Consider the following 16,518-nt stretch of genomic DNA (forward strand, 5'->3'; position numbering starts at 1 on the left):
CAAGAAGTGACGAATCGGCCGATTCCCCGCTCCCCCTTCTCCCGCCGGGCGCGGCGTTTCCCGCCGGACGCTCTTAGGGGAAGGGACGCCGGTGGCCATGGCAGCGCGCGCCGCCGGCGGGAGCGGCTGAGGCGGAGCGGCGGGAGCGGGGCTGGAGCGGGGTTGGAACGGGGCTGGAGCGGGGTTGGAACGGGGCTCTCTGCCCGCCAGGCACGGCGGCCGCGCCCGCGACCTGCGAGGGAGCCGCGCCCCGGAGCCCTCAGGCCGCCGCTGTGTGAGATTCCCCCCCCGCCACCACCCACCCGCCCACCCACCCACTTCCATGGAAGCGCAGAGCGGCTCCAGCTCCAGCCGGGATTCCCTGGTCAGCCTCACGGCGGGCGATGTGCTGATCCGCTCCACGGGGCCCCGCGGGGAGAAGCCCCCCGGGAGGGCGGTGAGGCTGGCGCTGCAGAAGCTCCGTGAGGGGCCCTGTCCGTGCCCGGCCCCCGGGGCGGGTTCGGCCGCACACGGAGCCCCCCCGGCCCCGGGCAGGGCAGGGACCCCCCGCAGCGCCGCTCCAGGTGCGTCACTTGCCATCACCTACCATCATTTACCTCCATTTACCATAACATACTGATGCCTTAAGCCCCTAATGGTTTTTTATTTTTCTAATATTGGTAAGGCTTATAAGTTTTATAAGTAGATTTTAAAAGCAGCAACCCTCCCTCCTTTGTCCCTTGTCCCTTATCCCTTTCCCTCTAGCACCCTTGTTTACACATTCCTTAACCCTCTTACCCCATTCTATGCTCCCTATATCACCCCTACTCTCGAATACAGCAGAAATGTTTAGTCTTTTGTCAAGGCAAGGCCTAGATTTTTGGCACAACAGCATATCAGGGCCAAGAATTAGGTAATTATGTACCCTTTGTGCTCTGATGATGGTGAAGATGGGATGAACAGGGGGTCCCAAAAACCCCCCTGACTCATTTTCAGGGGGTGGCCCCGGGGCAGACCGGAGTAAAGGCCACAGGGTGGACACATTTGGGATTGGATGGATGGTATTATAAAATGTAACCTCTGCAGCACAGGGGCACACGTCTTGTAACATCTTAGCCCTGGCAAAATAAACCCTTTCTTATCTCACCTCTGATTAACTGCTCTGGAGGTTTTTTCAGCACCATAAATCCCACGGCAACAATACAGTCAGGGGCAGCTCAGGGTGGTGCTGGAACCCCTGAGAACTGTTTGCAGCCATATAGGACTTACATGATTAAGGCATCTTTGTATTCTCCTCCCAGAAATGTCGGCACTCCTTGTTTTCCCAGACTGTTTTGCACGTAGAAGCCGAGTTGTGCAGGGTGGTAAAACACTGGCACAGGTTGTCCAGAGAAGTTCTGGATGGCCTATCCCTGTGAGTGTTCAAGGCCAGGTTGGAGCAACCTGGTCTAGGGGAAGGTGTGCCTGTCCATGGGGGCAGGGATGTTTATTCCCTGTTAAACATCCCTGTTTATTCCCAGTTTAAAGGATGTTTAATGATCTGTTTTTCAGAGACTTTTTCACGTGCTGTAAAGCAAGTCTCTCATCCAGGCTCTCAGAACTCATCGATGTTTATAAACTTCAGCTCCAAGTCCACCCTTGCTTCTGTTCTGAAAGTCGTGATGTTTAGGGATTCAAAGAGAAGGGGGATGTGGAGATTTGGGTCAGCCAAGCTGTAGTGAAAATGCACAACAGGTGATTATGACCACAGTAAAACTGCTTTTGTTTTTAGGAGTCCTCAGCACTACAGGATATCCAGAACTTCTGCTTCCAGTGGAAGATGCAGAGCCCGTGGTTTTATCCCAAATGGTAAGAAAAGTTGCTGTTGCTTCCTGCAATCCTGAACTAAGAGAACAAAACAGCATTTTCCTCAAAAAGCTGCAGCTCCTCTGAAAACATCACAAATGTTTGGCTCAGGCTTTGCACAACAACTTTGCAGTTGCTTTTTCCTGACAATGTGATATTAATGCTGAGGTGTCTGGAGGGGCTTTATTTGCTGTACTGCCTGTTGCATAATTAATACCAAGGCTTGTTTTTAAATTCTGGTGTAATTCTTCCTTTGAAAAGGTGGGCACACATGACACAATATTTGTTAAAACCATGATTTTTTTTTCTCTTCATATCATAGGGAAAGAAATGGACATTAGTTTATATGGAATTCTTTAATACTTACTTAATTCTCTGTGTGGGGGCAATCCTGAATTGTTTGAGATTAGCCCTTTGGCTAAACTTACACAAGTATAGTTTCACTACTACTCCTTTGGCCATAAATGAGGAGAACACACTTAATCAGCACTTAAAATATATAGCTTTAATCTGAATTGTGCTTCTAAGGTTTTAGTCCCTAAAATGCCGTGTGAGTTCTTGACTACCAAGTCCAGATGATTCTCTGGTGGAGATTGTAACAGGTTTTGTGCCAAGACCTTGTATTAGTGTGTGGGTATGATTCCATTTGTGTAATAATTTGTACAATTCCATCTACTTCTAAAATTTTGGCCACTGAAAGCAAAGGCTGTGATGTTGCCTTTTCTGCTCTTCTTCTGAAGGATTTTCCTAGAGAAGCTGCAGTGCAGGAAGATCCTTCACTGCTACTGGAAGACAGCAGAGAACCTGAAGGTAAGACATCAATCTACTGATATAGCCCCTTTTTTGTGAGAAAACGGATCAATTAGAGGAAAAAGGAGCTTTAATTTTATCTTAGGTATTTATTTTTCTTCATTATGGAAGCTCTCGAGGGAAAATATTAAAATTTTTCTTTGATAAAAAGATGATCATTGTACTTTACAGTCTTAAATTTTGCAAAATTTGCCTCATTCTTGCTGGCATTGCAGTAGCTCTTGTGATTAACTGAGTGGGACTTCTACAAGTTCACCAGAATGTTGAGATTCTTTTTGCTGATCAAACTGTTCATGTCTCTGAATAGAAAATTTGGGGAAGGGCTTGCTTGGATGCATTTTCCTGTTGTGAATAATTGTACTACAAAGGCATATTTTTCTACAGGCAGCCTATACCCTAAAAGTATATTTTTAATAGTTAAGAACCTTAAGAAATCACAATGTCAATGTCTTTAACTTCTGAATCTGCCAGCTCCAATCAGATTTATGGAAGGGAAGACTTTTTGAAGAAAATACACTTTTGCAGGTTCCTTGGATATCTGTGGCTGTGTAGAGGAAAGAAACACAAATCAATACCCTGTTTAAGGCCAGAAATCAATACTTTAGTTTCCTCTTTTACTCTCACAGGCAGCAGCTTATCAGCACTTGGGTACAAGCTGTGTGGCAGCAGCAGCAGAGAAGCTCCAAACCTGCCACATCTGGGGTTGTTTCCTCTGCTGAGGGAGAGCCTGCAGTCCTTTTAGCATGATTTGCAGCTATTGAGAAAATTTGTTGTAGTTTATGATGACTGCAGGGAAATACATCACAGTCCTTTTTTTTTTATTTTAATTAATTTTTTTCAAGTTAGAATTTGCAGCATTTTATGGACTGAGTTGTCTGAGCTCAGGTTACCCTTTAGACTTTGCTTCCAATTGTTAGATTTCATTGGTACCAACATTCAGTATTATATAAAGTTGTGTTAAATGAAGCCTTCCCTTACTCTCATCATTACTTAAGTCTGTTAACTCAGTGAAGGGAAACAATTGGTTACTGCAGCAGATGATGTGGTTTGTGTAGGCAGCAGGTTCTTCACAGCAAAACTATATGTATTGAAATTATACTTTGTTTCTACCTGTAAAATAGACATTTTGTGTCAGTTAGCTCCACAAAGTTTGTTTATATCCTTCCCCACAGATGATGTTTTTATTTCTCAATATGCTCCTGGGCAGAAGGAGGCTCTGAGAGCAGTGTTAAAGCAAAAGTAAGTATGTGCTGTTGGTAGTGACTCAGCTGTCCTGTTTCTTTACAGATATCCAATTATAACCCCTTCAGTTTTTGCCAAAATGTTTAGCTGGCAAAGAAAAAAGTATTATTTACTGTTCTGTGTTACTATTCTTTTTCTGTCTGTGAAGGTGTTTTCAGTTTATTTTATCATTCACTGGAGTATCATTCACTGTTTATTTTGTGTATTTTTGAGAATACCTTTAGACTACTGGAATTAATGATTTTGTGACAGAAGACTCAGGCAAGATAATTCACCTTGTGCCAAAAACCATGTTACATTTTTAAAGACAGATAAGGACACGTGCTGTTTATCTGTAGGCTGGAAGTTCTGAGGATCAAAAATTTAGTTGGACTTGGCTACTGGAATCACAAAATCACAGAACAGTTTGGGTTGGAAGGGACCTTAAAGACCATCTTGTTCTAACCCCCTTCCAACACTTTCCACTAGACCAGGTTGCTCCAGGCCCCATCCAACCTGGAACATTGAACTTCACAAAACACAAACTGCAAACACATTCTTTGTTGTGGTTACAGGAAAATGCCTTTTATATTAGGGACTGTAACATAAACCTGAGACACTTCTCGTGTCATCCTGAAAGATGAGAGTAAATTTGTTTCATGTGTGCTGAAAGCTTCAAGGAGAAAAGCTTATGCAGTGATGTCAGTGCTACGTGTGGGAAATCATTTGCTTGGAGGGGATATGGAGAAAACAATGCTATTGACAGGCACTTGTTTTTATAGAGCTCAGAATACTCCTGTGCTTAAGGAGGTGAAGGTACAGCTCCTGGGAAATGCCTCCACAGAGAGAAGGGAAGGTGTTGGACACGAGCCCGGGTCAGCACCCAGGGAAGTGGACTCTGCAACAACCATTGCAGCAGCCACTGCTGCTGCCATTGCCAGCACAGCCCCACTCCTCAAGGTGAGTAAGTGGCTTGTGGGAGTGTTAGGTCTTTGTCCACTAAAAATAGCAGATGTTCCAAACAAGCCTCAGATTGTTTGTAGTAGCTCCCCAGAGCCTGAATGTGTCTGCTCCCTGTTTTCTGTGTGCCTGTAATCTCACACTCACTGACCAGCACACCAGAGGGAACTCTTTTGGATTTGGCTGAATGGGCAAAAGACAGAGACCATTTGATTTACCTTTTAAAAATTCGTGATATTGCTGAGCCACCAAACATTAGGGCTAACAAGGATTTTAATTGTGTCTTTAGGGAAGCAAATCCAGGATTCTGGATTGCACCACTTCTCCAGTAAAGTGTGTTTTTCACTCCTTCCTTTTTCTTTTTTTTTTTTTTTTTTGTCCTCTCTTGCAGGTCCAAAACGATTTGGAAGCCAAAGTGAACTCAGTTTCAGCATTACTTAATAAACTGCAGGAGACAGACAGACACCTGCAGCGTGTGGCTGAACAGCAAACCCATATGAGGGCTCAAAAGGAGAAGCCCCACTGTCACCACAGAGTCAGTGAGCTGGAAAAACAAATGAATGCTTTCATGGTGCAGCGGATTCAGCATCTGGAAAAGCTACAGGAGCAGCAAATGAATATTCAGGTATCTTAAGTCACAACACAGAAGCTTTAGCTTGATCATTTCTTCTGTATCTCAGTGTTAATACTGTAATAATTTGGATTATGTCTTAGTATTAGAAAGAAAGAAAGATCCAGTGGCCAGCACGGGAGTTTAGAGCTTTTGGGAAAAGTTTTATTTCTTGTTTTGTCCCAGATATCTCCTTCCCCCTCCTCCCTAATCTTTGTGTCTGTGGAAAGTAAATGCAAAAACTGTGAAATGTTCTCATTCCCTCTGAGAGATTGTTTAGATCTTTGTTAATTGAGGAAACTTCTATTTAATAAGTAGCCAAATTAAAAAACTAAGTTATATTTAAAAGCCCCGTGTGCTTTTTGAAGGGTAGAATAATGTCCAAGCCTGCCTGCATTCTGAGGTTGTTGTAAATGATTTTTCTCCCTAACAGAATGTCAAAATCCACTTAACATGATTTCATGGCAAGTATTTATTCATGCTTAGGTTTTTCCTTGGGGAAATGAAAGCCTGTCTCAGGAATGCTCTGTAATTTTGTCTCTTAGTCTCATCTCCTCAGCTCTGCAGTGAACACACGGGGGTTCCAGCAGAGTCCTGTGCCCTCCTCCACTCTCCTGACAAAGCAACCTGAGCAGCCAGAGCAGAGATCACTCACTAACCAAGTGCCTTTGTCTCAGAGGGCTTTGTTTCCTACCAGTGATGCTCCTGTCCAAGGTGAAGACAAACTCTTAGTTCCTTATTTTCAGTCTTAGTTTTGCATTAATTTTGTTTCCATTAATATTGGATTGTACAACACATCAATAATGAGTAGTAAACATTCCTTCAGTATAATTGGTTTTATTGCCTAATGTACTATGTAACAGACCACGTATTCTGAAGATATTCCAGTCTCTTCCAGTTCAAAATAAACTGAGAGTTTTGGTTTACTAAGTGCTTCTGCACCAGGAGAGGCCTGGACTTAACTTAAAATAGTCTTACTGAGAAATAATCTGTGTGGAAGCCTGTAATGAACTAGTTCATATTACAATTAGGTTTGGGGCTTTCTGCTCCCTTAGTAATAGCATTCAGAGATACAAAATGTTCTTCCTGTTTACTTTTTTAACTAGTTCTGTGATGTTTTGCATTTTTATGAGAAATTCATAAAACTGGCATGGCTTTTTTTTTTTTCCTTAGGTTTTTTTTTTCTGGATTCTCCAAGGGCATGGAGGGAGAGGACAAGGGGAAATGTCTTCAAACTGACAGAGGGCAGGGTTAGATGGGATGTTGGGAAGAAATTCTTCCCTGTGAGGGTGGTGAGGCCCTGGCACAGGTTTTCCAGAGAAACTGTGGCTGCCCCATCCCTGGAAGTGTCCAAGACTATGTTGGACAGGGCTTGGAGCAACCTGGGATAGTGGAAGGTGTCCCTACCTGTGGCAGGTGGATTGGAAAGGACATTAAAGATCATCTCCTTCCAACCCAAACCATTCTGGGATTCTCCGATACCTTTTCCTATGAAGAAAATTGTTAACATTTAAATCACTACTTTTGCTTGTGTTCCCTGAAGCATTTTCAAGCCATTTTCCAAGCAGTGGGATTCCCACACAAACATCTCCTCTGAAGACACCAGTTCCTCGCAAGTGTGCCCCAGAGCCTGTATCAAAAAATGGGAGAATCTCACAGAAAGAAAACTCTGTGGTGGAAAAGGAAAATATTCCCAAAGCTACAAGTGAAGGTATTATAAGACACTCCTGGCCTCCACTGGCCTGAATAGGATGGCCTGGGGGGTACTTTGTGTGGTCCTCACCTGTTCTGAGCTGTTGGTTTGGTGACACTTGGATACAAATATGGAGAATATTTGGAATATACATTTGGAGAGGGTTAGTTTTGTGAATAAGTCACTCATAACTAATTAAAGACTTGTTGGCAGTGCTGATCTAACCTACAGCATCTCGACCTGATTGCTCACTGAAATGTTTTCTCACATGGAAGATGAAGTGCCCATTCGTTATCAGGTTCAAAGAAGATTAGACAGAATGATGTAGAACTTGGGAGCTACTCAGTAACTGTGTCATTATCACTGGTTGAACTGAAATCTTTTGGATTTCTTTCATGGATCCACAAGCTCTCTGTGTTATTGTAGTGAAAACAGGTGTAAAGCAAATGTGGAGTGATTTTCTTTCACTGCTTTCGATCAGGTTAGTGGCATGAGACTCAGGGTTGAACATTTAATAAAAAAAAAATAAAACATCTTCTTATAGTTAGTTGTGTTTAGCATTGTTTGAGGATCTAAGATGGAGGAAGAACATTTAAAGGATCCAGCCATTGTGCTCTAACAAAGTGCCTGTGTATGTCTTTATCAGATCCTTCTCAGGTGCTTCTTCTGTCTCTGTTACAAAGCTGTCATGTGTTTCTGTTGTTCAGTGGGTCCAGGAATAAATGAAATGAGGCAAAGGAAGAAACATTCTGTCCATAATGGCACAGATTTGTTCTCTGTGACTCAGTCCACTGCCACCCCAGTTTCATTCATCTGTACTCTAGTTTTGCTAATTTAAAGCAGTCTTAGGAACACAGTGTGAGTGCTTTTATGTGACTTGCCTTATCTGAAATAGATCTGTATTTTTAAATTTTAAAAATATTTTTGCTATCCTTGGAGAGTATTAGATAGTGGTGAAAATGTCTGGAAAGGAAAATAAAGTATTAAATATATTGAAAAAAAGGGAACTTTCTTTTTTTCTGCCTTAGGTGAAAGGAAAATTCTGGAGCATATTCCAAGTTCTCAAGAAATGCCACTGAGGCAAAATGAGTATTCCAAGAAAACAGCATTAAACAGCAATGAAATGAGCTGGCATTCTGAGAGGGACAGGTAAATAAACATAGCAATCCAAAACTGAGGAAGAGTTTTTGTTTTTTTAGTGTGAGAGGTGGATTAGATGTTGGTGGTGTAATAGAGTCACTGGTGTGGGCCTTGAGCTTGACAAAGCTGTGCTTGAAGTAGAACATTGGAGTATTTCTGTGCTACTTTTGCATTGCTTTTGACAGGACCTGAGGGAACAGCACGAGGCTGAGTCAGGGGAGGTTTAGGATGGATCTCAGGAAAAGGTTCTTCCCCCACTTGATTGGACACTGGAACAGCTCCCCAGGGAACTGGTCACAGCACCAAGGCTGACAGAGCTCAAGAAGTGTTTTGACAATGCTCTCAGGCACATGGTGTGACTTTTGGGGTTTTTCTGTGCAGGGCCAGGAGCTGGACTTTGATGATCCTTGAGGGTCCCTTCCAACTCAGGATATCCCATAATTCTGTGATTTCTATAGCTGAGGGCTTGTTGCTAAGATAGTTCATAACATCTTTCTCAGGGGTCAGTGGGTGGCACTTGGAGTGTTTTTCTGTCTCTGAGTATGTGTTTTTTTTATTATAGCAGCCTGGAGAGTTGTGTCAGGCAACCAGATGTGCAGGCACAGCTGGGCAGGCTCTGTGTCCAAGTGCCATTGTCAGTGAGACTCTGAACTGCCTGCTTGTGGGATCTACATGAAAACACTTTGGTGGGAAGAAGCAGCAGCCACCTAAGAATTCCTAAGCTTTAGAGTGGGTGAAAAAATGTTCTGAGCCATCCAGTCTGAAACATATTTTCCCCAGGCAATAATGTAATGTCATAACTTCACTGATACAGTGAGAAACTGCTACATATATACTCTCTGATCTATGGTAGTGTGGACAAAAATGTTATTTGCTTCAAATGGAGAGGTATCCAAAGTTTAAATATTGCTCAGTGAAATGTAGTTTCACTGTTGAAAATACAAGGATACAGCTCAAGGTGTTAAGTGATAAGCAGAGAAAACCCAGTAATCTCTCTGTAAGTTCAGATGCAAAAGCAAATTCCACTTTATCTGAAGGTTTGGTATTCTTGCACTCTAAATTCATGCTTGGTTTCACAGTTGGCCACTTTCTTGGGCCACATGAGGAGCCATGAGAGTTTTAATCAGGGATGCTTCTCCCATCAGGCACAATGCTTTGCATGCAGAGCCAGTCCCTGCTTTTGAAAGCTACAGTTCAATTGAGAAGACAGTGAAAAAAGCAGATGATTTACTTCAAGATCTTGGCCAGTTGAGAAGAGAAATGCACAACATGCTCCAGGTAAAATCCATGTTAGAATGACCAGGAGTTTCAATAAGGGGAATAAAAAATGTGGAGAAAAGCTTAGCAGTCTGGTGTCAGTAAAAGTGTTGCTTTTGCTTCTACCCCTGTAAAAAGACCAACATTTGTTTAAAATTACTTGAAATATTGGAGCCTTTGTGTGTGAGAAAGGAATTTGAGCCTGAATGATGGACTGGACTGTAGAGGCTCTTCCTACCATTGCCCCAGACTTAAAACAGGTGAGAAAGAAAAAAAGGGAGTTATTTACTTGTGTATTTTAAGGTTTCAGATATTTTCAGTGCCTGTTCTCTGTTTGCTCTCTTCCTGTGATACTAGAGGTGATGTAACATTCCCATTTGGGAAAGAACAGTGATCCATTTATCTGCAGTCAGCTTTAAGGGATCTTTAAGCACTTCTTTCCTCATTTTGCCACTTCACTTTGGAAGGAGTGCTGTTTCCAAGGAATTGCCTGGCACACATCCTTGTGTCTTATGCCAATTATTTTGTACCTTTGGAGGTACAAAACCTGGTCTGTGCTGGCAACGTGGGTTTTTGTGATGATTGAGGCTTTTATCTGTTTGTTAACCTGGTTCCACGTGGAAAAAAGATGTACTGGGGTCCTCCCTTCTGGTAAATATACACAGTGGGAGGGAAGAAAGACTTGTAAATTCAGGTCTCTGAATTGGCTTGGAACGTGATAGCTCTGATTCTGTTGGTTTCAGCTTTCCTATTTCCCTAAAAATATTTTGTAGTACATGCCAGTTGTCTGTTGCTGGATCTTTAGAAAATGTAGCTTCACTCATCAGATCTTACAGCATAGATGATGCATTTTTGTATAGATTTTGTAGCATTTAGTGGGTTGTATGTTTAACTGTTCTTATAAGTAACAGAGCAGGTGCCATGTGCCCCATTTATGTTGCAAATATTTGCTCTCCACTATTGCTAAAAACTTGAACAAGTAACATACCTTTTATAGGCAACATAAAGGGGTGAGATGGGAGAAGGAGTGGCAGGGGAGGAAGACAAAGGTGACACAAATGGTTTGAAACCTCTTTTCTCTCATGAAAAAGGTCAATGGGAAGACAGAGGTGACTTCAGCAGGTAGAAAGTTGGGTCAATTAGGGACTTAACTGTTGAGTTCTCATCACTGAGAGCTTTGTGGAGTGAGATAATAAATGCTTGGGTAAGTGAGCCTTTGCTTTGCCATAAAGCAAAGGGCTGAATGAGCTGAGGACAGAAGGTGGTGCTCCAACCCAGCAGGAGTGAGCTGTGCCACTCAGTGCTTCCCAGGGAATTCACTGGGCCCAGTTACTCTGATCAAATACCTGCTGGGGATTTGACCCTGACAGATCTGTCTTTAGATTAAAGTTTCAACAGCTCTTCTTCTGTCTTTTTAGGAAGCAAACTCATGGAAATCTGACATGAATGATCTTATTAAGGTAGACCTTGATTTTTTTTTTTAATTGTTTTTTTTTTAAATACCGTGATACTGATGCAGTTTTGAGTGTGTTTGCAATGAAATGACACTGCATGACTATGCATGTTTATTAAAAGGTTGCTGTTATGTATAGATTACATTACCCAAAGTAAGATTTAACTTGTTCTTAGACTTGTCTAAATCGGATCTTAGTGAAAGTACCTTGAGGGAATAATACAAATGTCAGGCAAAAAGCTGCTGTCTCAAGTGGACACAGTGTGGACTGATAATTATCATTTCATGATCTGGACCTACCTGGCAACTTCACATCATTTTACAATTGAACATGGATCTGTAATTCTTACATTTTCTCACAGATTTTAGCTCTTACTGAGCTACTGTTTGTCAAAAAGTTTCTTTTAAAAATGAAGGCCTATGTAAAATTGATAAATAATTCGGTATATTGTCCATTTCTCACCAGGAAAAACCAGGACTGTGGGATCAGTGTGTTGGTTTCTGTTTTGTTGTGTCCATTGTGACAAAACACCTGTTAGAACAGAAACTTGTGTTTAATTCTGATTTGATAAAAGAACAACCTTAAAACCAACACTGAGTTGTGATCTGTGAGGTCTTTTTTTTCTGTTCATTCAGTTGATGCTTTCAGAGTCTACTCAAGTTTGGGTATTTTGGTTTTGATTTTTTTTTTTAATGTACATTTATCTCTTTTTTAATTTTTTTTTGGTTGTTAAATGAAGTTCTCAGGGGCCTCTGGGTTTCATCAGGAGTGTGAGAATGACTGTGAGAACTTGTTTCCTGTGTTTGTGTCCCTTCCTTTTGTATTTAGCAGCTAATTTATGCTCGATTTTTATCTCTGTGAAAGGGTTCTGCAAAGGAAAAGGCTTCATTGTTCCTTCTGAAAAGTGAAGATCAGTGAAAGTGGGAGAGGATCAAGGGCTGTTGAGGGGTTTATCTTGTTGTTAAACCTTAGAGGTATTGATTGGTGTTTCTTGGGGTAGGCTGATGCCAAACAAGTGCATATATTGAGAGAAGGTTGGTTTTTATTAGGCTTTAGTTATATTTAATTACTGTTACATGGAGAGATTTGCATGTGATGCTTCATGTCCCTAATTGCCATCTTCTCACATGCTTATGGTCTTCATTAGTATTGCTTCTCACACTTTACATCATTTGCCATTTGAGGGTTTTTTTGGGGTGTCTTTCAGTTTTCTTGACTTCTAAATATATTTGCAACACACTGAATGTTCTGGAGTAATTCAAGTTGGTGGCATTCCCTGTGATGGCACTGATAATAGGATATTTGGCACAGATTAATAGGATATTACAATCTCTGATTAAAAGCTGGAGGTTCTGTTTCAATTTTAGTCCAAAAGTCCCAGTGTTGCACCTGATCCTCCTGAACATCCTCTGCTCAATAGACCATCCATCCTTCAAAATATCCAAGTGCCCAAATCCATCCTGAGGGATGCTGAGAGGACTTTGAGAGGAGTTCAAAACAATAAGAAATTCCTTGAGGAGAATCTGGAAGCTGTCACTCGTGCAAAGGATGGAGATGCCACATATTCCTTCATTAACAGCTTGACTACAAACAGGTCAGACCCTTCAATTCAGTGCTTGTGAGGCTGCTCCTTGTCTGTGAACTCCTTTTAGCACTTCTTTTCCTATTTTTCTTTTAAATCTGTGCATTGAAGAACTAATGCAAAAAGTATTTATTGACTCTTCTTAGCAATCATTAGCTGGTTCTTGAACTTCAGCTGGTGTTTGACCCTTGTGATGTGAACTGAATTTTTGTCAGGTGCCTGTTACTTCTTGCTAAGTCTGAATTCTGAGGCTTTGTCATCTGGACAAACTGCTCTGCTTGCCATGACTTTGGGGCATTGAGCTGCCTCCATGCAAACATTCCAAACAAATCAGAAAATTCAAGACTATTTTCATCATTTGCGATCCTGTAAATGTCACAGAATTAATCATCCTACAGCACATCTTTGCCTTTTGAACTTTTGCTTCGTTAGTTGTGTTAAATACTCTTGCTTGAATCCTAATGAAAGTTTTCCTATTAAAATGCAACTTAAACTTGCATTTTCCTGAGGAAAGCAGCTATTCTATGTATATATAAAGATTTTTTTTTTCAGGCATGATATCTGCTCTCATTATCTTGTAGGGCATGTAGTAATTTGTCATCTGCTTTTTGTCTTTTGAACTGGAGTGTTTTTGTAGCCTTTTTTTTTCCAGTTTTGCTCAAAGCAGGAGCTGACACATGGCTGCCTCTGATTCCTAGATATTTGCAGTAACCTTGGTACTCACCAGCAGGGAGTGGGGTTTGCAGGCATTCTGTAAGAACAGGTTTGGATTTGGGAAATCATGGCTTTGTTTAGTCCCTTTGCAGGATGTAGAGGTGCAAAATCCTCCTGTGTGTGTTCTGGATTTCCCTTTTTGTAGCACTTATAGGTCACTACTTTCCCAGGAAGAAATCTGACCTAAAATAGTTCTTTCTTCTGTTTCAGAGATATATTGGAAGAGATCCGTATCAGGAGGGCTGTGGACGAGTGGATCCAGGCAATCAGTGAAGAAATCCAGGTATGGCTGGAAAAATGAGTTCAGATTTTTGCCTTGTCTTTTTCCACCTTGCCTTGTTCTTTCCTGTCCAGAGTGAAGTGTTTTGCTCACACCTTGAAAACGTGAGAAAACTGCTTATTATTCCTAACACGTAGCAGGCTACAATAAAATATTTGCTTTTATTTTAGAACTTTGGTTTCTTAATGAAAATCCCTGGTCCCGGTTGCTGGGTAACATGGAGAACAGAGCATTTCTCAGAGCTTCAGAGTTACTCTGAAGCCTTGAAGATAAAAATCTTCTGATAGCCTTGAAGATAAAAATCTCCATTTTTTTTATCTTTAGGCCGAAATGGCAAGAAATGATTCAGAACAAGTGAAATATGATCCCAAACTCCCATGGATCAAGAGAGCCCAAAACCTCAAGGCTATGAAGGCCAAGAAAGAAATGAAAGTGAAAAGTCAACAAATCCAGGGTGGCTCAACGAAGATGCCTCTGTGTGCAGCCAAGCCATTGCAGAAGCAAGGGGAAGATAACACCAGGAAACAGAGGCTTAGAACTTACTTTCCTGAGGGTTTGCAGAGGAGAGAAGGAAGGGCAGATGTGAGTTCCCAGGTGGTTTGGTTTCTCTTTTGGTGACAACTGTTAATGCAGCATCGACGTGACAAATTGTGTGTGTAACTGTAATAATTAGAAATTAAAAGTGGTGGCCCTGTCCTGTTCAAATTTTCATACATGAAGAATTGTAAACTGGTTTTTCTGTTTTCCCTTTTGATGTGCATCAGGGCCCTGGGAGTGGAAGAGCACTGGTACAAAATGAAGATTATCTGTGTCGAGTTTATGGGAAACCAATTTACCAGGGCCATCGCAGCACCCTCAAAAAAGCCCCATATCTGAGGTTCAACTCTCCCTCTCCCAAATCCAAACTTCCAAGGCCCAAGCTGATAGAGTATGTTAAAGGTAAGTAACCATTTGATGTGAACAAGGTGTTCCTTCCCAGTTTTTCTGTTAGGAATTCCTTGTATAAGTGAAGCTATTTAATTGTAGTTCATCTGCTCTTCAGTTTAAAGCCTGAGCAACTGCAGTTGCTTTCTAGAGGGGTGGTCACTGCCCCAGGTTTGCCAGTGTTTAAGAGGCATTTGGAAAATGCCCTTACAAATAATATATTTATATCTGTATCTCTATATATCTAGATCTATTTCTATATATATCTTTATATAAAATATATGTGTATAGAAATACCAGGCTTTAACTTTTGGTCAACCCTGAATTGCTCAGGTTATCTAATCCATTGGGATTAGATGATTGTTGTAGGTCCTGTCCACGTGAAATAATCCATTTCTGTTTCTATTTCTATTTAAGATGCTCTTTTCAAAACTAAAAGAAAAAAAAAAACCCATAAGTTTTCAGACTTGCCTAGTGTGTATCTCACTTACTTTAGATTATCAAATAAATAAAATTTATTTGATAATCTAATTTGATGTTTCTAAATTTAAGAAGTATATTAATACTTCAAGAAGTATATTAATATGTCTCTATTGTTGTCCAATAAAGAACTGAATTGCCAGAAGTGATCCCATCTGAAAGCTGAGTGTGTTGGAAAATGAACTTGGCTTTTGATAAAGGTCACTGAGAGATGAATTCTTTGTGTCAGGTTTATCCAGTCATGTCATTTATGTGCTTAATTCATTCAGAGTTCAGAAAGGTACTGAGATTTGAAAGATTAAGGAAGCCTGAGAGTTAATTTCCCACTTCTAAGACATTGATTGAAACATGAAAAATTAAATGTATGGGCTTGAAGATGACATCTGTTAACTTGGAAATATTGAAAGAAGTCATCACAATTGCTGGTGAAGTTCACTAAATGCAGGCAACCTCTTTTGTGAGTCCAATCAGGGTTAAAGCAGAGTATAACTCCTTTCTGTAAGAGCTTGTTAAGGCTATTTAATTGTCAAAGATTATTAGTGGATTAATAATGAATTCCATGCATTAGTTTTGTAGGCAAAGTATTAAGATAAGAAGATACCAATTTTCAAACCTATTAAAAATGTGTAAAAATTATAAAAAAGGGAGACTCTATGATATCTGACCTAAGTGTGGATAAACTTAATCTTGAATTAGTAGAAAGTAATGTTTTAATTGGATCAGTTTTATTTCTTAGTTATCTTCTGAAAATTTAGCTGATTCTTAATGCAGAAGATAAGGTCAATCTTTAACTGATATGTTAGAAAATCTAATTTGTATGGTATTACTGCAAGATACAGTGAGCAAATTACATGATAAAGGGTAATGATGGAGAGAAAGTGTGGAGATGGGACAGAGGGTTCAGTGTAAGAGGTATTAAAATGATTATGGGCACAGTGGAGTTAATAGGATGTGCATCAATGGGAAAATATGAGCTGGCTCCCTCCACACTTCTTGCACTTGCACTGTTGTTACCCACGCAGGGAAAATATCCTTGATGCAATCTGAAATGTCACGTTTTAAAAACGCTGCCTGAGCTTTTATTGCAGCTGTAAAAATGCTCTGTTCTGTATGAAACACAAGAGATGAACATCAGAAGGCAGTCCCTTGATGAAAGCATGTTTTTGGACCACTAAAGTGTGTGGTGTGAAACACAGATATGTCTTTGAAGGCAGGCACTGCTGGGTTTGAGGTTGGGTTTGTTGGGGGGTTTTTTTTTTACATTATTATTATTTTAATACTATTGAGCAACCTGGTCTAGTGGAAGGTGTCCCTGCCCATGGCAGGGGGTTGGAAGTGGATGGCCTTTAAGGCCCCTTCCAACCCAGACCATCCTGTGGTCATAATGTTCATCCACAGTGGCAGATCCTCCAAACAGTACAAGAATCTCTTGTTTAGCCCCACGTGCTCTTCCTGCCATTTCCTGGCACTTCTCCTACCTGTGCTCTGGAGCCCAGTTGTGATCCATGAAGAAAAAGTGTTACTGGTAGAAAGTATTCCCAATTCTCATAACCCTCCTGGAAAATGTGA

General features: G+C 41.0%; 1 protein-coding gene across 7 annotated transcripts in view; it reads left to right on the top strand.

The window, feature by feature from the left end:
- Nucleotides 1–70: 70 nt before the first annotated feature.
- Nucleotides 71–16,518, top strand: part of KIAA0586 (KIAA0586 ortholog) — a 73,942-nt gene continuing 57,494 nt past the window's right edge. For 2 of the 7 annotated variants that reach the window (XM_051768748.1, XM_051768744.1), the window contains exons 1-15: nt 71–563; nt 1,751–1,827; nt 2,565–2,634; nt 3,807–3,873; nt 4,638–4,815; nt 5,207–5,440; nt 5,971–6,139; nt 6,969–7,136; nt 8,147–8,267; nt 9,404–9,536; nt 10,934–10,975; nt 12,337–12,563; nt 13,476–13,548; nt 13,870–14,139; nt 14,310–14,484. In XM_051768748.1, coding sequence (XP_051624708.1) covers nt 323–563; nt 1,751–1,827; nt 2,565–2,634; nt 3,807–3,873; nt 4,638–4,815; nt 5,207–5,440; nt 5,971–6,139; nt 6,969–7,136; nt 8,147–8,267; nt 9,404–9,536; nt 10,934–10,975; nt 12,337–12,563; nt 13,476–13,548; nt 13,870–14,139; nt 14,310–14,484 — 2,245 coding nt within the window. In that variant the 5' untranslated portion in view covers nt 71–322. The remainder of the gene's footprint in view (nt 564–1,750; nt 1,828–2,564; nt 2,635–3,806; nt 3,874–4,637; nt 4,816–5,206; nt 5,441–5,970; nt 6,140–6,968; nt 7,137–8,146; nt 8,268–9,403; nt 9,537–10,933; nt 10,976–12,336; nt 12,564–13,475; nt 13,549–13,869; nt 14,140–14,309; nt 14,485–16,518) is intronic. The other 5 variants (XM_051768741.1, XM_051768743.1, XM_051768742.1 and 2 more) reach the window with 4 other exon arrangements.

The sequence above is a fragment of the Manacus candei genome, unplaced genomic scaffold, assembly GCF_025592945.1.
Source record: "Manacus candei isolate 608988 ecotype Guabito, Panama unplaced genomic scaffold, ASM2559294v1 h1tg000097l, whole genome shotgun sequence".
In the NCBI taxonomy this organism is placed as follows: domain Eukaryota; kingdom Metazoa; phylum Chordata; class Aves; order Passeriformes; family Pipridae; genus Manacus; species Manacus candei.